At 44.2% G+C, this 24,871-nt stretch overlaps 1 protein-coding gene and 1 long non-coding RNA gene across 8 annotated transcripts in view; one reads left to right on the top strand and one right to left on the bottom strand.

The window, feature by feature from the left end:
• The window catches only part of SORCS1 (sortilin related VPS10 domain containing receptor 1), a 384,134-nt gene that overhangs the window by 256,063 nt on the left and 103,200 nt on the right, over window positions 1-24,871 (top strand). For all 7 annotated transcript variants that reach the window (XM_082225237.1, XM_082225235.1, XM_082225232.1 and 4 more), the window contains exon 5: window positions 6,858-6,931. In XM_082225237.1, coding sequence (XP_082081363.1) covers window positions 6,858-6,931 — 74 coding nt within the window. The remainder of the gene's footprint in view (window positions 1-6,857; window positions 6,932-24,871) is intronic.
• LOC309533723 overlaps window positions 1-24,871 on the bottom strand; it is a 77,876-nt gene that overhangs the window by 22,584 nt on the left and 30,421 nt on the right. The window lies entirely within an intron of this gene.

Genomic DNA, 24,871 nt, shown 5'->3' with positions numbered 1-24,871 from the left:
AATTATAGCAAATTATCTACAAATCTAATCAGTCAATCTATCATCTCCACAGCCCTGTGGAGGCACCCATCTTGTGGCTTTATTTTTGGTGGTGATTGTGATAGACAACCAAAGCTACGTTCTGCTTGTTCTAACATTGCTATATTTTTACATGTTTTATTTCCAGCATATTGTTTTGTCTTGTCTTGTCTTTTTGTTTTGTATTTGATATCTGATTTAAAAGTTAGATAAAATAAGTTGACTGTCAGGGGGTTGATTAGCTGCTTGTGCTTAAAAGTGTGCCCCTTCAGAGTTTGTGCGGCTCCACAAGCCTCTGTGTGTGACAGAGCTCATCAGACATGTCTGCTCTAGTCACTGGTGGAGTCCGACAGTGGCTGTTTGCGGAAACGCCTCCAACAAAGAAGTTCCTTAACGGAAACACGTCTCCTGGACTCACGACGTGACAGCTTCCGACGAAGCATGGGTCTCCCTGCAGTTGCTTCTGACACCTCCCCACTATTTTCGCTGGAAGTGTCTCTCACCCCTTTCTCTCCCCTGCTTCCTGCCTGCGTTGCTGCGTCTCTCTCAGTATTACTGAGATCCCCCTCCAGAGACCCCGTGCTCCCCCTGCTGGTCCCTGCTTTGGCTGTTGAGTCTCTCCCAGTCTCTGGGAGCCCTACCACCTCCTTTCCCTCTGATGTCAGTTCCCTGACATCCACCTCCCCTCCAGGGCCCCCTTCCCCCCCGCCCCCTCCCTTTCCTCTGGGCGGTGAGGAGCTGAAACCCCGAAACGAATCCTCTTCATCTTCAGACGTCTCGAACATTTCCCTCCATCGGTCTTCGTTCCGACTCGCTGAATCCTCCTCCACCTCGGAATCAGCGAACCCCTCCAACTCTTCTTCTTCGTCAGTGGTGGCGAAGTATTCCCTCCGGAACCTCGCCACTGGCTGGGGTTTACGAGGGAATCTCTGATGAAAGGCTTCAATCAGAACCTCGTCATCTACATCCTCTGCCCTGACCCAGGTGTTTTCCGACTCCGGTTCCCCTTCCCACATTACCAAGTACTCTACTTGCTCTCCCTTCCACCTGGAATCGAGAATCTCCGCTACATGGTAGCTTTGTTCTTTTTCCTCCATCGCTGGTCCCCTATTGACCCTCCCCTCTCTGTCCCCTATATACGGTGACAGCAACGATCTGTGGAACACTGGGTGCAACTTCATGTGGTTCGGTAACCGGAGTCTGAAAGCCACTGGGTTGACCTGTTGCGTGACTTCAAATGGACCCAGTCTTCTGGGTCTTAACTTCTTACAACCTCCTTTAAACGGTAACCCTTGGGTGGACAGCCACACCTGGTCCCCCACCCTAATGCTTTCCCCTTCCCTTCTGGTTTTGTCTGCCTGCCTCTTATATTCCTCCTTCGCCCGGTTTAAATTAAGTTGAAGTTGGCGGTGGATAGCTTCCATTTCTTCAACGAACTGTTCTGCGGCTGGAACGCTCCAGTTCTCCCCCTCCCCCCCTGGGAAGGCTCGGGGATGACACCCGTGATTGGCCAAAAAGGGGCTCATCCCCGTGGACACGTTCTCAGCATTGTTGTAGGCAAATTCTGCCAACGCCAGCTTCTCCACCCAATCATTCTCTCTGTCATTAACATAACACCTCAAATATTGCTGGAGGACACCATTGGCTCTTTCCGCCTGCCCATTGGTTTCGGGATGACGGGCAGTAGAGAAATTGACCTCTACATGCAATAAGCTCATGAGCCTCCTCCAGAACCTGGAAGTAAATTGTTTCCCTCGGTCCGAAACCACCCTCAAGGGGGCGCCATGCAACCTAAACACATTTTCCACAAACAATTTGGCGGTTTCTTCTGCTGTGACCGCATGTGAGCAGGCTATAAAGTGGGCCATCTTGGTTAACAGGTCTACCACCACCATGATGGCTGTTTTCCCTTTGGACCTGGGCAGATCAGTCATGAAATCTATTGCCACTGCCTCCCATGGCCTCTCCGGCGTGCGTAGTGGTTCTAATAAACCTGCCGGTGCCCGCCTCTCCCCTTTGGCTTGTTGGCATCTGTCACACCCTCTCACATATTCCCGCACATCTTCCCTGACCTTGGGCCACCAGAATTCCCTGGTGACCAGCCACATGGTTTTGTGTTGCCCAAAATGCCCTGCTGTGGGGTTATCGTGCAGTTGCTTGAGTACCTTTTCCCTCAATTCCCCTTCAGGTATGTATAACGCTCCCTTGTAGTACAATGCCCCATTTCTCTCCTCAAAACCCCCGGGTTTGTCTCCCTCCCTCCTGAGACTCCTGAGTTTGTCCTGGGCGTATTCATCCTGCACCGTTCCCTCTACCAGCTCCCTTTGCCCCACCAATGCCGCCCCACACACCCAGCGGTCCTCGGGAATGACATGGGTCTCCTCGGGTGCACCCTCTCCCTCCAAATATTCAGGTTTGCGTGAGAGAGCGTCAGCCCTAACGTTCTCCGGGCCTGGTACGTAACAAATCTCAAAGTTAAATTTGGAGAACTCCTGGGCCCATCTCAACTGCCGTTGGTTGAGCACTCGCGCAGTTCTCCAATACTCTAGATTCTTATGGTCCGTGCACACTTGCACCTTCTGTTGTGCACCAATTAGTAGATGCCTCCATCTCCGGAAGGCCTCATAAATGGCAAGAAGTTCCCGGTCGTACACCGTGTAGTTCCTCTCAGATTTGTTCAGCTTTCGCGAAAAGAAGGCACACGGTCGCCACTCTGACCCCTCCTTCCCCGGCTGCAGAAGAAGCACCGCCCCTATGGCTCTGTCCAACGCGTCTGTTTCGACCCTCAGCTTTTTTTGTAAATCCACATGTAGAAGTTGTTCGTCAGAGGCGAAGGCCTTTTTCAGTTCATCAAACGCTCTCTCCGCCTCCCCCGTCCAAACAAACTTCTTTTTGCCGCTGAGACAGTCCGTGATGGGCGCCGTCAGGTGGGCGAAGTTCCGGATGAACTTACGATAAAAGTTTCCAAACCCTAGGAACCTCTGCACATCCTTCTTGGTCTTGGGTGTTTTCCATTCCAGCACCGCTTGAACCTTGCTGGGGTCCATAGCCAACCCCTTATCGGACAAGCAGTACCCCAGGAATTCCACCTCCTTGGTATGAAACTGACACTTCTCCAGTTTCACCCACAGTCTGTTGGCTTGCAACCTGCTCAACACTTCCCTGACGTCTCTCACATGTTGCTCCTCGTTCTCCGAATACACCAACACGTCATCTAGGAAGGCCACGCAATTCTTGTAGAGCAAAGGCCCCAGCACGTGGTTCATAAAACTTTGAAAACACGCGGAGCCTGTTTGTAATCCAAAAGGCATCACGAGATATTCAAATGCCCCCAAAGGGGTGAACATGGTGGTCTTCCATTCATCCCCTTTCCTTATACGTATCAGGTTGTACGCCCCCCTCAGGTCCAGCTTTGTAAAAATCTTTCCTTTTCGCACCCTGGTCAAAATATCATCAATCCTGGGCATGGGAAAAGCCGCAGGCTCAGTCACTGCATTTAACTGTCGAAAGTCACATACCAGCCTCGGCTTGTCCGTGTTTTTTTTATCCACAAAAAACACTGGGCTACCCCCCGCTGCCTTAGACTCCCTGATGAAGCCTCTCTTCAGGTTCTTGTCAATGAACGCTCTCAACTCCTGCATCTCCCTGTCTGACATGGCATACAGCTTGCCTACAGGAAGCTGGGCTCCAGGGAGTAGATTAATCTGGCAATCAAAGGGCCTATGCGGGGGTAGTTGATCAGCTTCCTTCTCGCTGAACACGTCGTTGAAATCAGCATACTGTGGTGGCACCTTCCCTTTCTCCATTACTTCAGTCCCTGCCAGGGTGGCTTGGGCCCCTGCTGAACCCCTTTCCCCCCTGCAGTGTTCTAAGCAATGTGCTGAACCGAAGGAAACCACTCTTTGATGCCAGCCCACCAGCGGATCATGTAGGGCTAGCCAGCTCATTCCCAAAATAATGGGAGCGCCTCCCAAGGTGGCCACATTAAACGCTATCAGTTCTGTGTGCCTTGCCACCCTCATTATCATTGGGACGGTCTGCAAGCTGACTCCTCCTCCCAACAGCTCCCTGCCATCGATTGTGGTCACCTGCAGGGGGTTGCTTAAAGGGATAGTCTGTATCTGATGTTCAGCAGCAAACTCCTTGCTCATAAAATTGCAAGAGCTGCCGGAATCCAACAGCGCCTTTATTTGTAGGGGGTGTCCATTTTGCAGCTCTAGCGACACTTCAATCACTAGGGCAGGTCGAGGAGCTTCTGGTACGGGCACTTTCACTGCTCTTGAGCCTGGTTGCAGTGCCCTGACGGCAACCAGGCGTTGGCTTTTACTTGCTCCGTTTCTCCCTGCTCTCCTCCCTCCACTGCGCCCACCATCCCTTGCCATTCCTTCCTCTGGGGGCAGACTCTGGCAAAGTGGCCTGGCTGTTGGCAGAGATAGCATTTCCGGGCTCCCTTTCCCTCCTTCTTCGCCCCCTCACTGGGCTTTGAAACTGCGCGCGCGCGGGCTGTTCCGATTTCCATCGGCTCTGCCGGCGGGAAAGCTGGCTCAGGAATGTCTGGAATGCGTAACTCCTTCCAACGTTCCCCTCTCCCTTCCCGCCTCTCCAAGGCTCTTGCCTCCTGGCGCGCTCCAATGGTCAGCGCAGACTTGGTCAGCTGATCCATCGACACAGCCCTGGGGCTCCTGGACAGCTCGTCTTTCACAGCCGAAGAAAGACCTTCTTCAAACAGCATCTGAATGGGTGCTGCCGATAAATCCCACCCCAATCTGTGAATCAGCATGGTAAATTCAGTCCAGTACTCACGGACAGATCTGCTTCCCTGCTTGCAAGCCATCAGCTGTCTGCGCACTACCCCTTCCTCAATATCGCTGGAAAACATGATATCCATTGCACGAAAGAATTTCATAGTGTCCTTTAGGATATCGTTGTGCGTTGCCATCAGGGGCCGAACCCAATCACGCGCGCCCTTCTCAAGATGCCCAATTACGAAAGCAACTCGTGATTCCTCATCAGGGAACTCATCAAACTGCACATTCAGGGCATATTGCATCTCTGTCCTAAAGGCATGATAGTCCTTGGGGTCCCCCCCAAACTTCTGTACCAATCCTGGTACCTTTCTGGGGAACTGAGTGGTTCTCCCCTTCTTGTCAGCATCCTGCGCCCTCCTCTCCTCCAGCCTCGCCGTCTGCAGCGCAAGTTGGACTTCCAATGCTCGGTATCTTTCCTCCAAGCTTGGACCAGCTCCTCCGGCTCCGGCTCCTGCTGGGTCGCTCATGATGCTTTCTCCTGCACAGGCAGCGTACAAAGACTGTCGGACTGCTGTCAGGGGGTTGATTAGCTGCTTGTGCTTAAAAGTGTGCCCCTTCAGAGTTTGTGCGGCTCCACAAGCCTCTGTGTGTGACAGAGCTCATCAGACATGTCTGCTCTAGTCACTGGTGGAGTCCGACAGTGGCTGTTTGCGGAAACGCCTCCAACAAAGAAGTTCCTTAACGGAAACACGTCTCCTGGACTCACGACGTGACAGCTTCCGACGAAGCATGGGTCTCCCTGCAGTTGCTTCTGACACCTCCCCACTATTTTCGCTGGAAGTGTCTCTCACCCCTTTCTCTCCCCTGCTTCCTGCCTGCGTTGCTGCGTCTCTCTCAGTATTACTGAGATCCCCCTCCAGAGACCCCGTGCTCCCCCTGCTGGTCCCTGCTTTGGCTGTTGAGTCTCTCCCAGTCTCTGGGAGCCCTACCACCTCCTTTCCCTCTGATGTCAGTTCCCTGACATTGACTAAATAAACTGAAGTCAAAGGGACTTTAGGTGTTGGCATGGCTGTGCCCAAACACTGCTGGTTTGCCAGACTTCACTTTTACTCTGCCAAGCTTATTTTCATTGTTTGTTTTTACAAGGTAATGTCTAGAAATAAATAGGTCTCTTCTTCCTGCCTAATTGCATCAGATTTTCCTCTCATCTCCTAACCAGCAAATGAGAAGCAAAAAAACCCTGAAATCCCATAGTAGTTCACAGTCAACCTGATCCAACTAGAAAGATGAAATACCCTCTATTATTTATGGGTCAATATTCAAGGAAATGTTTTTGCAACATCTTAGTTTCTCCCAGGCACTCTCATGAATATGATGAGAAGTTTTAAGTATTTCTTCCCAGCCTGTATTTTCTGCCACTTTTACCAGATACAAACTAAGATCAGGATCTCCAGACTTTTCACCTATGAAGCTGACAAAGTTGTAGATTTGCCATTGTGACAACACTATCAATTAGAGTGCAGTGATTATACGTATGTTAGCATTGCCTACCACCTCTTCTGTGTTCTGCGTTTCAGGTGAAGCGTATGTTGAGATTTCTTTTCTTTGGGTTACATACTTAGCAGATGTGACAAGAGAGAACATGTTAAATGAGCTCACTTTCTGCCATAGCCCAGAATCCATTCTCAAAAACAGAAGCAAGTACAGCAAGGGTATTCCCTGGATAAATAGTGTCTAATATAGTTCACAGGTTTGGGATTCACTTCAGTGAGATTAATCTCCACCTTTGTCTGCCTTGCGCTCACTGCCTGCGTTTTCTCAGCTATGACAGCAAAGTATTCAGTACTGTCATTATCAGCTGTCACAACTGAGAAACCACTGAGGAGTGACAGTAACCTCAGCTGTGGTATGATCTCTTGATGAAGTAGAGAGGAAACTTGATAAAAGAAGACGGCTCACAAAACTAACCTGATGAGGTGTAATTTTCTCTCTATTCAACATTTATTGTCATACTGTCAATGTACAATTAAACAAAGTCACTGGCAGAAGAATAATAGATTGCATTTTTTCTTGATTTCTTCTTCTTTTTAGTTATACAGTTCAGTGGAATTTGGAAGAAGATGGCTACTACTCCAGGAAAACGTAACACCAAACAGATTCTACTGGTAAGAGGCAAGCAATTTCATATCACACAGCTCCCAGAAAGCCACCTCTTCAGTGTTGGTTGATCTTTTTGAAGATTGGCAGGGTAATTTGATCAGTTTGATTTGTGGGTTTTGAGGTCTTGTGGTAAGGTCTTTAAATATTCTTAAAAATGAATATAACTGTCAGGAAACTGACATCGGAGCAACAGGAGAAGGAGAGGCTCTCCGATTCTGCAGGAGAAGGTACCAGCACCAGGGGGAGACGCAGCTTGATAGAGGGGGAAGAAAATCAGCGTAACACCAAGGATCCAGGAGAGCAAATGGGGGAAGAGGGGAAAGGGCTCCGGGATTCTTCCCTGGACGTCAGTGAAGAGAGCACTGGTCCTCCACTACCCACGCCCTCCCTGCGCAGAAGACTCCCGCGCAATGAGAGGCAGAGACGACTGGGTGTCAAACAGCTTTTATGTTGGAAAAGGTTTAAGAAACGCCCACAGACAGATTCTGCTAGCGACTGAGGCAGCCACGTGGAGATGGGCTGTGCAGTCAAGACGGTTTAACCCAGGCCGTTAAGCTCCCAAACGGGGAGAGTTTACGCACGAGTAACTCCAAACCACTACAATAGCATTTAGTCTCCAGTATTGTATTGTATTGTACATTTGTGTAGTTCTCTTTATACCAATATTCATTTTTTTAAGTCCCACAGCCATTTTCCTTCATGCCCTGTGATGACCACATGCACACTTGTAGGCCATTCTCTCAAAAACACTTTACATCTGAGTGAATTATTATTGTATTTAATCTTTCACTTCCTCCAAAGAATTCAAGGTGGAATCCATCCATTTTGTTTTCACAACCTCACTGTAAAATAGGTTAGGCTGAAAGATTGTGATAGCCCAATGCAGGCAGTGAAGTACATAGCTAAGTGGGAATTTGAGCCCTCCCCAACCCTAGTTGGACACATTTTCACTACACTAGACTGAATCTTGCTGGTTGGTATACATGGCTAGAACTGAACTGACAATATATGCAGAGCTTTTGAATAATTCATTGTCATGATCACAAAAGCATTCCATGCTAGCTTGTAGCTACTGTAGCACAAATACTAAGATGGGAGAGAAACAAGGCTGGGTGGCGACACCTTAGGAAAGACATCCTCTTTTTCTCCCACACAGGAAGGTATATATCTTCTATTATTGAACCTGACATGTTGGCATCCTCTACACAACATCTGTCCCTTTAAAATTATGGTTTGTTCCTATGCACTTTCTCCCTCTGACTTTATTGATAAATCTAACCTAGAAATTAAGCAATTAAAATCCATACCATTATTCAAGCTAATATTTCTTTAAGTTGCTTATATCCCTGCTATAAATTGTATGGGGTCTTTCAGAAGCTCTTGAAATGAACATAGCTAGCTTAGAAAGCCCCTTTGGCAAGCCAGAAGGGCAAAACTTTAAATGGATAAACTTACTTCCAAGTTGTTAAAATCAGATTCCCCAGACTCTTAGAGTGAATAAGAGGTATCTTCAGAGCATTTGGTACTTCTTAGTAATACTCTAGATGGTAAGATCAAAGCTATATTTTTTTGAATATCAAGCTGTATAGTTTAACTGCCTTTTGACCCAGCCATTGCCCTCATTTAATTATCCCTTTGGCACTTTGGTTTATGAATACATGTTCATCTCAAAGCTTCTGTAGAGAAATCTGAAAAATACTACTGTTATGGAAGCTATTGTCATATTATTGCTGGGTTCCTCCCCCCTCCTGAAAATACTTGTTTAAATGGTGTGGACGTGTGTTTCACTGGAAAATTGTTTTCAAGTTCCAGTAGAAATCAATATCTTCATAAAAAAAGAAGAAAAGTAACAGTCCATTCCACATAGTGCCCTGAGATTTTAACTTCAACCTATTATATGAATTTCACCTATAGTTATTATTAAGAACTGGCTAGAGGTCTCTTCACTAAAATGTCCCATTTGAAACACAATTTTTCTTTATATGTGAACTTTCAGACAATTTGTGGTTAACGGATTATTCCAGAAATTTTCATGGGAAGATTCAGTCTTTGGGAAAAAGATAAAGTAACCATAAGGCCAGATTGTGTAAGCAAGAAAAGAAGTCATTTGCTTAGGGATTCAGGGAGGGGAGACAGTTTGTGGTCCAGATGGTTCAGTGCTATAAAAATGACAAACCTTGAATGTCATCTTTCATGCGGTGAGTGGAGGAGCATTCTGTAAATGGGAAGAGACAGAGAGATGGATGGGAAAGCAAATGGACATGAGGTCAGTGCAAGGAAGTCGTGAATCCATTGAGACATGGAGGATGACATGCAGAAGTGAATGTGAGGCCAATAGAGTCATTGTGTTGGGGGTGGGGGTCGACTTCGTATGACCCTGCTTCGTGAGGCTAGAAATTTTGACATTGGGATAAAGAATACTTACAGGATCCATGATACTTATTGATGCTAACTATTTGCAATGTATTAGAAATGGCTATATTGAACAAAACTATTTTGATTTATATTTGTCTCAGGGGTAGAGCTACACATTACACCCAAGAACAAACTGCAGGTGCAAATGGAAAGTTCATTTTCACTCCTGCATTGTGGGAGGTTACTTATCCCTTGCTCTCCAACACGTGTTTTTCCCTGCCCCCAGTTCATGTTATTGGCTGCCACTGATGGGGCTGAGGAAACAGTTGACATGATGCAAACAAGCATCCCTAGTTCACACAATTAATGCTCCCCATGTGATTGCATGGAGGCTGCTGTTATGTGAGAACTATCCCACAGAAGCAAATGAAAAACCCCGACAAAGAGACTTGCAAATAGTCATTTGTCTGTCATTCTCAGTTACTAAAAAATAGCCCCTAAGCAAGAATCAGGGAAGCTTTTGAAAACTGGAATTTTTTTTTTAAAAAAAGAAAAAAGAAACTGACCCCAACCCCTGCCCCTTAGACCATCAGTATGCTACAAGTGACTAATTTAGGTTAATATGGACAGGCAGGCTTATTTTAAAAAACACAGTCTTATTTGCAGATGCTGGCTACATGGGTAAATCTATGACTGAGTACCTTTTAAAACATCGATCCCTTTTGATGGACTGGGCTTTGATGTGTGTATTCAGGTAGAAGAAGCCAACCAAGATAGTGTGGAGTCCAGCATAGTATTTATCAGCAATTCAGACCTTTTCATCCCTATGGGCATCTGCTGGAGGCTGATGTAGAACTTGCCAATCAAAATGACAGTACAACAGCCCATCTGGGAAAATCATCTGGCTGAGAACACACACACACACACACACACACACACACCATGGCAGAGGAGTGGAACAGCTCAGGAAAAATAATGATTAAAAATGGATACATCTCATAGCTTATCCATAGAGCAAGGATGTGCTGGCTGGCAGCTTCTCTGGAGCTCTGTGCAACTGGAAGTTAATGAAGCATTTTTATTTTCAAATGGATTTTGGAGTTGGAAGGAAGTCTGGGTCAAGGTTAGAGCCTCAGGGGGTAAGGGCTGATGTTCTACTGCTGATAGCTTTGAAGAGACTGGTCTCTGAGGAGTTGGGGATAGATGGCCTACTGCCATACAGAGGCGGGTGAATAGCGCTTTTAGGTGCCAGAGTGCCTGCACAACAAAATGTTTGAATTTTCTGTAATTAAAAGATGATGCTGCCAGCACAACCGAAGGGGACTTTATATCTAAATGAACCAGGGCAGTGGTCCAGGCCTCCGGCATCTTGTGTGAGCAAGCCATAGCTGTTTGTGTAACATCTTCCAACTGATGTGACCAGAGAAGCATATGCTCCATTTGGCATGTTGTTCTCCATTGGGATCCCAAAGTTATTGCATTGTATTTAGCAAAAAGTTCTTGTTAAAAACTCCTCCACTTCTTTTGCCTCTGGGATATCCATCCTACTTCCAGACACATTTTGCTGCAGGGTGCCACTTTGAAACTCTTACTGAATTCTGACTTTACATTTATATGAAACCAGGCCCAAACCCCACCTTCAGGGAAATTGTGTCCTCCATCACAGAGAGAACGTGTTGTGGTGAGGTCACCCAAACTGCCCTGCTGTTGCTGGGACGGGTACGATTGGATGGCCTCAGCTCCCAATTGGTCACCCCTCTGTTGTTGGGGAAGGAATTTGGCTCAGGGAGCTAGTGATTGGCAACCAATGGGCTATTTATATCCCTGCACGTGTCATTGAGCTTCCTATTTTCGCTGCGTGCACAGGATTACCCGCCCTCCCTCCCTATATTTAGGGGCTTATTGACCTTGCTATGCTTGTCATGGGGTCATCTGCTTTGGAGCAGGGGCCTAGTAGGAATTTTTGCCATAGGCTGATTGTCTGGTGCCTTTTGGTTTCTGCCTACTGCGTAACAAATCATCACAACTTTGTAAGGTTGGCGGTTAGGTTCAATTGGTTGGTGGAGGGGATGTGGTTGGCTGTGCCTGCCCCTCGAAGTTGCTGTTGCAAGGGTATTCCATTAAAGGAATCCAGGGGCTCGCTTTGCTCTTGTCTGAACCCCTGTCAAGGGGCTAGGGCCATGCCAGAGCCCCTGGGAGCATTTGGGGTGAGGTTAGAGACTGGTGTTCAGCTCAGACTTACCCCAGATTGTTTTCCCTTACTGACGTCTGCCGGAGTCCAGGCTTCAGTGCTGCCCTGCCAAGGTCAGGTGCAGCTAGTCAGGAACCAATGCCTAAGCAACCACTCACATGCTGTAATCAATAAAGTTGTGTCCAAAGTTATGCCAAAAACCTTAAACCATAATTCTGCATCTATTGTGAATTATTTCAAGAGCGGTTTGGGAACTTTAACACGCAAATAGCTAGCCTATCCCAATTTCCATAGATGGTGAAATTTACAGATAAAATCACAAAGAGAATGACTGCATCGTATATTCCTAGCTCTTGTTTGTGATTAGGTTCGTGGAAAGGAGAAAGAACATCATCACCCCATCCATAAATAAGCATCATTAGTCATAAACATGCACATATTGAGCACCTGCAAATCTCTACAGAGAGTTTTGCCCACCCGAGCCTGAAGTTATTGCATTCCTCTTCCATGTGGAGACAAAACAAATGGTAAAACTCACCCACTAGTTAAGATGGAGATGTATAATGAGGATAAGTAAATGGTTGAGAAGAAGTGAATGGAAAAATGACCCTCCATGGATTTCAGAAGTGGAGTGGTGCCCCCAACTTCCTTTGCTTATTATCCAAGATATTCACCACCTGGCTCTTTTTCCTTGACTCAGGTCTGTCCCTGATCAATTGGTCTTATCAGTGGAGGCACTGATCCTGCATGGTGCGGAGTGCTCCTTTGCAAGTGGGCTTCACACCCTGCAAATGAGCACCCTGCAGAATTTTCTCACTCCCTGGTCTTGGTAGAGAATATAGGGGGGAGAAGGAGATGTAACTTCTCTCCCCCACCCTACAGCCATATGTTGTTGTTGTTTTTAACAAAATAAATATTACCCTGCCCCACAGCTTATTTGATAATTGTGTAGATCTTTCCTGTGCAAATGACACTGTGGGAAAGATCCTGACCATGTGGGTGTAGTATCCATAGACAGCCATAGGGTGACCCTTCCTGAATCCCAAAATGGTTTTTGGCCTTCTAGGGGGACAGTGGACATGATTTTCACCACTCAACAGCTCCAAGAAAAATGCAGAGAGCAAAATCAACCCCTGTATATGGCATTTATTGACCTGACTAAGGCTTTTGACACTGTAAATTGTAATGCCCTGTCCTTCTGAAAATTGGCTGCCCAGATAAATTTGTAAACATCATTCGGCTCTTCCATGATAATATGACAGCAACAACTGCAGATAACAATGGCTCTCAAAGTGAACCATTCACAGTGGGATCAGGTGTTAAACAGGGTTGTGTTATTGCCCCAGCTCTATTCATTATTTTCATTGCCATGATCCTACACTTTGTTGAAGGGAAACTCCCCACCAGAGTAGAAATCATATATCAAACAGATGGAAAGCTCTTCAATCTGAGTAGGCTAAAAGCAAAGAGTAAGGTTACCGTAACTTTCGTCATAGAGCTTCAGTATGCTGATGAAAATGTATTGTGCGCCCGCTCAGAGGATGACCTCCAAACCATCCTAAATATCTTTGCAGAAGCTTACAAAAAGCTTGGCCTACCACTCAACATACAAAAAACCAAAGTGCTGCACCAACAAGTACAAAATAGCCCCTCTGCAGTGCCACAAATCCAACTCAATGGTGTAACATTGGAAAATGTCGATCACTTCTCCTACCTAGGCAGTTACCTTTCCACAAGGGCCGACACTGTTGCTGAAATCCAGCATCACCTGAGCTCTGCTAGTGCGGCTTTCTCCCAACTGAAGTGTAGAGTGTTTGAGGACTGGGACATTCACAGGGAAACCAAAATGCTTTCTTACAAAGCTATTGTACTACCAACCTTACTATATGCTTGTGAAACATGGACCACTTATAAACGCCATCTCCAACTCCTCAAAAGATTCCATCAACGGTGTCTCTGAAAAATTTTACACATCACTTGGGAAGACAGGTGAACTAATATCAGTGTACTGGAAGAAGCAAAGATCACCAGTGTTGAAGCAATGATTCTTCAACATCAGCTTCGTTGGACTGGTCATGTTGTGCGGATGCCTGAAGATCGTCTTCCAAAGCAACTCCTCTAAAGGTAAAGGTAAAGGTACCCCTGCCCGAACGGGCCAGTCTTGACAGACTCTGGGGTTTGTGCGCCCATCTCACATCTATAGGCCGGGGGCCAGCGCTGTCGGCAGACACTTCTGGGTCACGTGGCCAGCGTGACAAGCTGCATCTGGCGAGCCAGCGCAGCACACGGAACGCCGTTTACCTTCCCGCTGGTAAGCGGTACCTATTTATCTACTTGCACCCGGGGGTGCTTTCGAACTGCTAGGTTGGCAGGCGCTGGGACCGAGCGACGGGAGCGCATCCCGCCGCGGGGATTCGAACCGCCGACCTTTCGATCGGCAAGCCCTAGGCGCTGAGGCTTTTACCCACAGCGCCACCCGCGTCCCCCTCTAAACCAAACTTAAAAATGGAAAGCGTAATGCTGATGGTCAACAAAAGAGGTTTAAAGACTGTCTCAAGGCAAATCTTAAAAAATGTAGTATAAACACTGACGACTGGGAAACACTGGCCTGTGAGTGCTCCAGTTGGAGAACAGCCTTTACCAAAGGTGTCATGGGCTTTGAAGACATTTGAACTCAGGACGCAAGGGAGAAACGTGCTAGGAGGAAGGTACGTTTGGCAAATCCACACCATGATCAACTCCCACCCGGAAAACAATGTGCCCACTGTGGAAGGTCGTGTGGATCCAGAATTGGCCTCCACAGTCACTTACGGACTCATTGTTAAAACTTTTTTTATGGAAGACAATCTTACTCGGCTACGAGTGATAACCAAAGAAGAAGACCTGTGTTAATGTCACAGATGTGCCTGGAAGCAGAATTGGCTGTGGTTTAGTCCATGGGAAGCCAGAAGTAGATACAAGGTGGGTGGTTTGGGAGCAAGAATATGAAAAGTATGAGCTAGGACATGTTCAACTTTCAGCTCAGCCATTGTCTCACTGAGGGGTACTACAGGCAAGCTAGTGTCTCTCAGCCTCAGTCCCATCCCATCTGTAATATTGGGATAATAACTCTAGCCAACTTTACAAGGTTGCTGAAAGAATTATGAAAATAATAATAATGCAATGCATATAAAATGGGGATTTTGTAGAAGTGCTAAATAGATAGAACTAGTTATTACTGGTGCTGTTATTATTTTGACTACAAAGAGGAGCCCATAGCAAAATATAGCACAAATGCCAAGAATTGATGAAGCTATAACTAGCTCAGCAAATGTGAGGAACAATTTCAAGTCCCGTTTAAACACTGACCTCTAGGACTGCTGAATGCATGGAAATAAGTGAAGCATTACTTGCTCATTGCAAAAGGAAAACAGTAGTTCTAAACCAAAATGTTCAACGTTAAAATGTTAAGAATGTTTCCAAAATTGCCTTTGACTACCTCAGCTTCTTTTCCTGTATCCTAAAAGTCTACATAGGGACTCGATTTTCCAAAAAAAACCCCAAGGTGGTGCTCAAAGCACAAGATGTCTTCATAGGGTGTTTGCAGGATGTCAGCCTTTCACCTTTCAGCTCTCAAACATTTGACAACCCAAAATATAAATAAATTGCAGCTGTCAGCTATATGTAAATGTTAAAGTTTAGTTCTTACAACTGCTTAGGAATGAAATGTGACTCTTATTGATCTGAACTTTCAGTGAATAATTACCTTGCTGAAAAAACTGTTGTAATGATGAAATACCAGGTGCTGATGATCTTTATTGCCTGTTTGATTATGTGTCTTTAGAGCAAAGAAAAGTTTGACTCACTGGCACTTCTCTTCCATTGCTGTCTATGAGTTATAGACTTTTTCACACTCGTAAAAATAAATATAATAGGTGGAAGACTCTACCTGACAAGATCTTTATTGAATTTCTTGGGCAAAGAAAATAAGTGATATGAAAAGGGAGCCCAGTTTTTGAGAAATACAGCCAGAGTCTTGGAAAAAGGAGACCGGGAAGCAACAACAAATCTGCTTAGAAATGAAGAGCACAGTTTTGATTAGAGTACCGTAAGTCTTAAAGAACAAATAGGTTTAAGCTGCCCATTAATAATGCTGCACTGGAGATCAGGGCAGTGTATAAATATTAGGAGTGCAGTTTTGAAATAGTCTTGCCAGAATGGTAGTGGCAAAAAAACCACACAAAAAAACACAAACAAAACCCCAAAACCACCCTTATTAGTTATTATTATTATTATTATTATTATTATTATTATTATTATTATTAAACAAGAGCTTGATAAATTTGAGCAGCGGTGCATGAAGATTTGTTGATGTAGTAGCCTACTGAGAATGTAAAAGCTAAGTTGCAGGCTGTGGCCTGGACTTCTCCTTTGTTTTTCCCTCCAGGAATATCTGTATTAATGTTGCATATTTTATCTACTGTGACCAAGCAGCTACATTCAGTGCTTAGTTCTCTGTTGCAAAGGTTGCTTTGTTGTGACTTCAGCGCTGGACCTCAGTGTCCAGGCAGAATGATGGGGGTGGAGACGCTCCTTCAGGTATACTGGACCAAAGCCATTTAGGGCTTTAAAGGTCAGCACCAACACTTTGAATTGTGCTCAGAAACATACTGGTGTTATGTGGTCTCGAAGGCCACTCCCAGTCACCAGTGTGGCTGCCGCATTCTGGATTAGTTGTAGTTTCCAGGTCACCTTCAAAGGTAGAAAGGTTGTTGAACTTTTTTGGGGAACCCAAAGTTGTTGAGATTTTTTGGCAAAATCACAGAAGAAATTGCTGTTTTTCAGCTGCCATTGGCTGCCATACGTCTAGACTTTCCTGGACATTTGTACTGATTTCCACCTGGATATGTCCTGGTTTGGCATCTGTGTATCCCAATTCTTGGTGACTTCATTTACAGTGAGTGTTTAGCACCTATAAATTTAGGCACTCTATCTACAGCAGCAATAGTAAACTTACATTGGAATGTGTTTATGGCAGTGAAAATTCCCAGGGACAGAACACTTTTCAGGGGAGAGAAAAAGAGGTGATCTCAAAGATGAGAGGTGGTGGGGAAATCTGAATTATATCTATATCTTTTATAGAGAAAAATGAGGGGATTTTAGTTCAATCCTGGTATTAAAAGCAGATTATTTCACTGATGTAGAAATATATGTATTTTTACATATCTTATTCCTCATAATAGGGATGCGTATCTCAACCAACCAATATTTATGAATCAGTTACTTTTTATGTGTTCCCTTTCAAAATTAATGAATTTCCAGAGGAATTACCCTGCTAGCCTTTTGCAGCACATCAAAGAGTCTTGTTGCATGTGGAAACTGCCCCCCACGATGTTTTCCATTGATTTTTAAAATTGTCAAGAAGCAGCAAAATAAGACTGAAATTCTACTCTCCTTACTTGGAAACAAGTCCCATTGAATTCAGTGGAGTTTACTTCCTAGTAGACAAGGTTAGGATTGCATAGAGTCTGCTTCTATCAGCAAAACCGCTTACACAAAGCAAAAAAGAGTTGAGGAAAAAATAAAAGCAGTGAATCACCTGATGGAACAGCTGCAATTATAAATCAATGAAAACGTAAATAATGTGCATTACAAAGTGATGTATGTATAATGCTGCCTGTTAGGAAAATAACAGACAAAACTTTTGTTGTAGAGAACTAAGGCAAAAAGCATTCCTGGCAAGAGTCTGTGCTCTGATGAGGGGTTAAAGGGGGGACAGAAGGAAGCCCACCTGACAAGCCCTTCTGCCATCCTTACCTATAAGTCTGAATCATTCTTTATGTGGGTGTGTGGTGATGTGCAGTAATGAGTGAAAGACATACTCTTCCCCAGTGGCGGAGAAAGCCACTTGGGGGTGCCTGGGACGGCATGCCCAGGGGTGGAGAGAACCGCCCATGGGCCAGAGCGATGGTGGGGTGAGCCACCCATAGGGGCAGGGTGCACTGCAAGGCCTGCAGAATCTGCTTGCCTCCTCCCACTCACCCACCCTACAGCTGGGGGGAAGGGAACGGGTGGACTGTTTGGGCAGCGCGGAGCCTGCAGTACACCCAAGCCACTGCGTCTCTCCCAGGAAAGACGCATGGCTTGGGCATGCTGCAGGCCCCACGGTGAGTGCTGCCCGGCATTTTGTCACCCCCCTCAGTGGTGACACCCGGGGCAGACTGCACCCCCCGCACCCCCCTTCCTCCACCTCTGCTCTTCACGTGTTCAGAAGCACCTTTCCTAACATGGGCTCAACCATGGAATTATAAACCATGGTATGGATTCCAGAATCTATCCCCACTGAGCACAAGTGAAGCTGTGGGCAGGGCACTATATTTTCCTCTGTGGGTTGACCAAACTTTGCTTTGTTTCTTTTGCCTCTGCACACAAGCAGAATGGGATAGATGTGGATGGAAAGGAGTTCTTTGTTTCCTAATGGTAGAATGTAGTTTGCAGGGAAGAATAACATAGCTCATAAGTGTCGGGCCTTATTAGCCATAAGCAAGATAACGAGAAAGTAGGATTGAATGGAAATATATCACATAGCCAAAGGAAGAAAGGAGTTATGCAGTACTAGCATAAACTGAATGCATTGATGCAAGGTAAGTTTATGTGTTGAGGAACCTCAGGAGCTTGAAATGTACCTGGCAAAATGCTAGTTTCCAGGGCATAAATTGTCCTAAACTGAGGCGTGTATATTCTGTGCTGTTATTCTTTGGCTCTGATGTCCCGTTTGATGCTGCTTTTGAGATACAGAAAGCTGCTCCTCACAGCTGGAGGTAGGAGTAGCAGCTCACTCTCAATATTGCATTTCTCTGATTCTGAGATAAAGCTTACCAGTTAGTTCAACACATCACACTAGTTGCTCTTGACACTTATTTTCTGAAATAAAAGAAGAAATGGGCACGGATCTATTTAAAAAAAAAAAAAATCCTGTCTCTGTTACATACTCATATAAAACAAAATAACTGTTGTACTTTTATTGCTGGGCCTCGACATAAATTCTTTTGAAGCTTTGAAGCCCTTATGGTGACTTGAAATGTTTGAAAGTGATTAAAATTTTAGGAAGCAACTTTGTAATAGAAGCTTTTGAGGGGGTCTTACATTTTTCATAGCATTACAACCGTTTTCTGCAAAGGCAGCCAGGAACATCAGTTTGCTATTCCCATTGGAATGACTCTGTCTTGAAATTCCACCCCCTGCCTCCACTAGTCTCTAACTCTCCCACCATTTGTTTTAAAATTCCAGCCAAACAATTCCATAAGTAAAACATGAAAGCCATAAGTAAAACATACAGAATATGTCACAGTGTAAATCTACATTAGGTATTTCTGCTAGTGGACTAGAGACCCTAGGAGCAATGGTGCGTACTCATGATAAAGACTGACAGTAAAAAAAAGGGTGAAGAAAAAAATATGGCTATGTTTAAACTATAAATCATGCATGAACAGTTTCAGACCCAGGTTATAAAGTTTTGGTGAGTGGAACTTTAGATGTATGCAGTAACTGTAATCTTAATCTTGAAAATATTTTAAAAACCCATTTCCTGAAATTCCACGGTTTAAGGCAAAGTATATCTTGAGCTGTTTACGTTCTTAACCATGCTTCTGGATAACTTTTCAGATTATTGCCTTTTACTCACAAAGTAAAGTTTATTAATTTGGAAATGAGATGACCTACTTTATAATTATTTCTTTTTATTTATTAAATATTTATACCACCCTATACCCACGGTTCTCGGGGTGGTTCATAGGATAAAATCACAATATAAAAACACAAAATACATAATCAAAATAAAAACAAAAATAACCCAATAACCCCCCCAAAAAACGCATTTTTAAGGGGCATATTGAGTAGGCAAAGCATGTTGCACACAGCTTGAGTTTGGGCCAATTGTTATGTCTCGGCATAAGCTACCTCACAGGGTTACTTTGAGGATAAAATATAGGAGAAGTATAATTATTATTTTTATTAATATCATTTTATTAAATTTCCATACCACTCTTCATTTGAAGATCACAAGAAAGTTTACAATATAAAAGCACAAAAATATACGGCATAATAACAAAAACAAAAGTCTACAAGCACAGTTTTAAAGGCCTGAGAGAAGAGGAATATATTGGCTTGAATATGTAGTAAAGGTACCAGGTGAGCTTCCCTGGAGAGAGGATTCCACAGGCAGGGAGCAACTACAAAAAAGGCTGAGCTTCTCATGGAGGAGGTGCATGAAGAAGAGCCTCAGATGATTATTGCAGGGTCTGGATTGGCTAATATGGGGAGAGGCAATCCTTGAGGTATTGTGGTCCTTAGCCATTCAAGGCTTTATAAGAAGAGAAGAGAAGAGAAGAGAAAAAGGAAAAGAAAAGAAAAGAAAAGAAAAGAAAAGAAAAGAAAAGAAAAGAAAAGAAAAGAAAAGAAAAGAAAAGAAAAGAAAAGAAAGCACTTTGAACTGGACCCAGAAACTAATTGACAGCGAGTCCTGTCAGGCCAGGATCATTCCTGCTCCTTCAAGCATGGCCAAACTTGGCCCAACAGCTGTTTTGGGACCACAATTCCCATCATCCCTGACCACTGGTTCTTTTAGCTAGGGATGATGGGAGTTGTAGTCCCAAAACAGCTGGAGGGCCACATTTGGCCATGCTTGGTTTACACTCTCTCTGAGTGTAAATATTCTGCCAACGTCTTCCCAGTGCTGCCTGCCCATGTCTAGTATCTCAAGCCTTTAAAAACCCCACCTTCATATGCTCATATCTTGATGAAAGGAGCACAGCAAGCATAGGACTATGATAATTTGCACAGTATTTTTAAAACATACTTTTTTTTTTGGAAAAAGTAAATTTTAAAACCGCTGGAGCTATCCATCAGAGATTTGGTAGAGTTAATCATTTCTTTAAGCGTTAATGCCTTTTATAAACCCATCAAAAGCAGGCAACCTCCCATCCATCTAATCTAGGGAACCACCCATTAACTGGGTCTCAGAATTATCCAGATTGAGCTTCAGTTTGTTGGCTCTCATCCAATCCATTACTGAGGCAAAGCCCAGCACATCCATTGCAGATGTAAAGTAGAAGTAGAGCTGTGTAGCGTCAGCATATTGCTGACAATGTAGTCCAAAACGCCAGATGACCCCACTCAGTGGTTTGAACTCTGAGCAACCCCTCATTGAAGCCTCCATGGGGCCAAAGAGCACTCCTCAAACATCACCCTCTGGAAGCAAAACCAAGCAGAACCGGAAACACCACAAAACCAGCCACCTCTAACTAGGACCGAAGGATACCATGGTTGATGGTACTGAAAGCCACTGAGATGCCAAAGAGAATTAACCGTGACACATTTTCACTGTGTCTCTCCCAACAGATACAGATAGGTAGCCGTGTTGGTCTGCCATAGTCAAAATAAAAAAATTCCTTCCAGTGAGCTTTCGTGTGCATGCACACTTCTTCAGAATTTTTTTATTTTGACTATGGCAGACCAACACGGCTACCTATCTGTAACTGGAGCCATGGAAGGCACCACATTGAGCCGCATGAAATGGAAGTCCATCAACCTCACCAAGAGGTATCTGAAGAAGTGTGCATGCACACGAAAGCTCATACCAAGAACTAACTTAGTTGGTCTTTAAGGTGCTACTGGAAGGAATTTTTTTATTTCTCCCAACAGAGGCACTCCAAGCAGTTTCCGTGCCATTACTGGGCTTAAACCTAGATGGAAATGGATTTAGAGAATCAATTTCCTCCAAGAGTGCCAAGAGCAGGTAAGGGCCACCCCCTCTCTCAAGGAGGCATTAATTACCTCCCTGGCCCAACCATCTGTCCCCTCCCTGCTAGTTTTTTTTTCATCCAAGAGGAGCAAGGGTCCAAAGTGCAAGTGGTCGCCCTGACCGATCCAAGCACCGTGTCCACATCCTCAAGCCTTACTAAATGAAACTCATCCAACATAACAGGACTAGAAAGTGCCCTGGACACCTCTCGGGAGTCATCTGCTGTACCACGTACCAAGCATTGGTTATCTTATGTACTAATAACCATCTAAGCCACTAAGTCTCAAGGTGATTTACACATCAGATAACTAAAAGTTAAAAACACAAAAACAACAGAGACATTTAAAACAAGGGTAAAAACCCTAACAAGTGGACACTTGTGACCAAGGCCCATTTACCCATCTGGGAAAGCCTGTCGGAACAAACATCTCTTCAGTTGTTTCCAGAAAGTGCAGAAGTGAGCTCCTCTCATATCTTGAAAGGAGTGTGATTCTACAAAACAGGAGTGGCCGTGCTTCAATGGCCTTCCCTGCTCAGCTTACAAAAGATTAAAAAAACATAAAAACATTTTACATTCTTCTTCCTGGCAGGGCTCTAAAACACAGGCCTACAATTAGGTTTCACCAAATTCAATTGAAGGGGAGGGTGTGAGGGCAGACAGTCTGAAGACTGAATGTACTTAAGTGGACAGTGCACAGTTAATTCAACTTGCCTAGATATAACACGGTCGTGAAGCTTACTATTGATCTCGAATAAGTCACCATTTATTGGACTAAATTTTGTTATATTTTTGATATGAGAATAAAATAGGATATGCCCATGTGTGCCACCCTGAGTTCCATAGTAGACTAATGTCAAAAATAAAAAGTTACTTTAATTTGGAAATGAATTTCCTTTAAAAATAAATACATCTGTTAAATTTACACAGCTATTTCCCCTATATTATAGTGATGCTTTTTGGATACTTTGCAACTGAAACGGAAAGCGAGAGAATAAGATTATTTTATTATTTTGTCCTGCTGTTAGCTGCCTCCAGTAGTTTTATAATGGAAAGGTGGGGTTGCAAGCATTTTTCATGAATAAATGGAAGGATCCACATTGCTACAGTTTTGGAAAGCTCGGTGACTTCTTTGCACAAGACTGGCCAAGGATGAGTGCAATAGGAAAACTTTTTTGTGAATCTAAACTTCAAGGTGCAGCTCTTTTAGGGTATGGATAATATATCACCCAAGGTCTTTCTCGGTTACGGGAGGGAATAGCTTGCTCTGCTTCCACCTGAAAGAATCTCCTTCAGTTCACAACTTGGCACTGTATTGCCTTGGTAGATTTGAATACAAATCACGTCCTCCTCTGTCACGGTTCTTTATTTCTTCAGTGCTTCCTCTGTTATCTGCATCAGGACATTATGTGACTTTACAGCATTTATTAAGTAATACCGTCAACTGCTCTAAAGAGAGACAAAATGCCACCTGAAAGATAAACCAGTGACTTTTCAAAGTCTCTGAAAAGGGAAACATCTAAAGGGACAGGATTTGGTTTATGTTTTGTGATTCCAGCTTTACTTGACAGATATAACTTGCATGTAAATTGATTAATAATCTGCTTCTCCACCACCATTTGATAGTCTTTTGAAAACACACATGTACACAACCATATGAAAGTGTCAGACTAAATCCATTGCTGATTGAACAACTTTCTTTGAATGGTGGATTTTATATTCATTTTGACCCTGCTGTATGTAGACAGTGAACCATATTCTAGTTTGAGTTAAAGGAAAATTTCAGTTGGCCAAATTCTTTAAGTTAACACAGCATGCATGAAGTCACCATTTAATGCCTGCAGAATCCAGAAATGAAAGCCCCTTTCAGACAAATTTGCAGGCGAAGGGAAAGGCTTCACAGTGCCAGACTCCCCTCCCAACTTAAGTGTTTTCATTTCAGAAATGAGCCAATGCACATATTCTGCTTTGGATCCAAATCAGAACCAGAAGAAATCAGGGGTGCTTCTTAGCTGGCTTGAAACAAAGAGGGAGGGAAATTATTTGTTTGCACTGTATAATCTGTTTGTTTGGGGAGGGAGGGTTGCGCCTTTCGGATGCCTAACTTTGTAATAGATTTTGGCTGACTCTGGAGTCTTTTCCCAAAAAGAAAGATGCCAAGAAGGGAGACTGACAACAAGCCAGCATTGGAATTGGCAGGTCTCTCTGTCAGTGGAATAATGCCTGAAGTGCCTAAAACTCCTGGACCTATTTGTCTCCATAGTTTGGCAGGCTTCATCCCCCTCTGAAGCAGCTATCATATCTTCAAATTTCATCTCATAGAGTGAAATTTATTGGGTTTTCCTCCAGCAATCTTGAAGCAGCCCTTTCCTGTGGGGATGGCTACCCTTTTCAAATGCTCTGCTCCCTGTGTTTGGGAAGCATCAACAGTAGCATGCTTCTGACATTTACTGAAAACACACCAGGTTGGGAAAAGACCCTGCTCTGGTATCAGTTTCTAAAAAGATAAAATTTGGAACGGATCAAACAACAACAATTGATCATAATATCCAGGGAAGCTCATATAATTTCTGAACCTGGGGTAGCTCAGTCAGATGAGCATATGATTCTTAATCTCAGGGTGGTCGGTTTGGGCCCCACATTGGGCAGAAATATTCCTGCATTTCAGGGGGTTAGACTAAATGGCCCTCATGGTTTCTTCTAATTCTACAATTCTATGAAATGCAATGGCCTTGGGGCTTTACAGGTGATATTTGAACCTGCTAAGGAAGAGCTGGTTTAATATAATCAAACCTTGCTTTGGTTGAAGCAGCTACCAAATGGATCAGAATGTCCTGAATTGATTTGTAGTTCAAAATATTCTGCCAGCATCTTCCTGATGCTGCCTGCCCATGTCTAGTATCTCAAGCCTTAAAAAACAACAACACCTTCATATGCTTTTAAAATCTTGATGAAAGGAACACAGCAAGCATAGGACTATGAGAATTTGCACAGTATTTCTAAGACATACTTTCTTTCTTTGGAAAAAGTAAATCTTAAAACTCCTGGAGCTACCCATCAGAGATTTGGTAGAATTAATCATTTCTTTAAGGGTTAATATCTCCAATTGTCAGGCCCAGTGCTTTTTTTCTTAAAAAAATGTTTAGGGGTACTCTCATTTTCCTACTCATATTGATATACTGCCCCTCAATGAGGCCAGACTTAGATTCAGAAAATGTTTAGGGGCATGTGTACCCCCGGAAAAAAAGCACTGGTTAGATCTGTGTGAAGGAACAGAAAAGTTAGGGCCATTTTAGTTTCATAATGTCAATGGGGTTTCCAGAGATTTGAATTTTCTGTTTTCATCCAGATTCAAATATGGGGTAGGTCAGAGTAGTCTAGACTGGATCAGGTCCAATTTAGATTTACAAACTGGGGGCACAAATCAGATCAGGGGGTCAATGCACAGCCCTAACATCCATCCCACAAAATGTACATTGAAAGTTATACCATAGGATAGCAGTATATCTACTCCCTTGATAATATGGCTGTCAAATGCACAGTTTCTACCATTAAAAAATGGACGTTTATTTAGAGAAAGAAAGGGCAGCACTAATTTATAAGAAAATATGCCCTGTCTT

Source organism: Podarcis vaucheri (genome assembly GCF_965113315.1).
Source record: "Podarcis vaucheri genome assembly, chromosome: 5".
Lineage (NCBI taxonomy): Eukaryota > Metazoa > Chordata > Lepidosauria > Squamata > Lacertidae > Podarcis > Podarcis vaucheri.
This window is presented reverse-complemented; position numbering and strand designations above follow the sequence as displayed.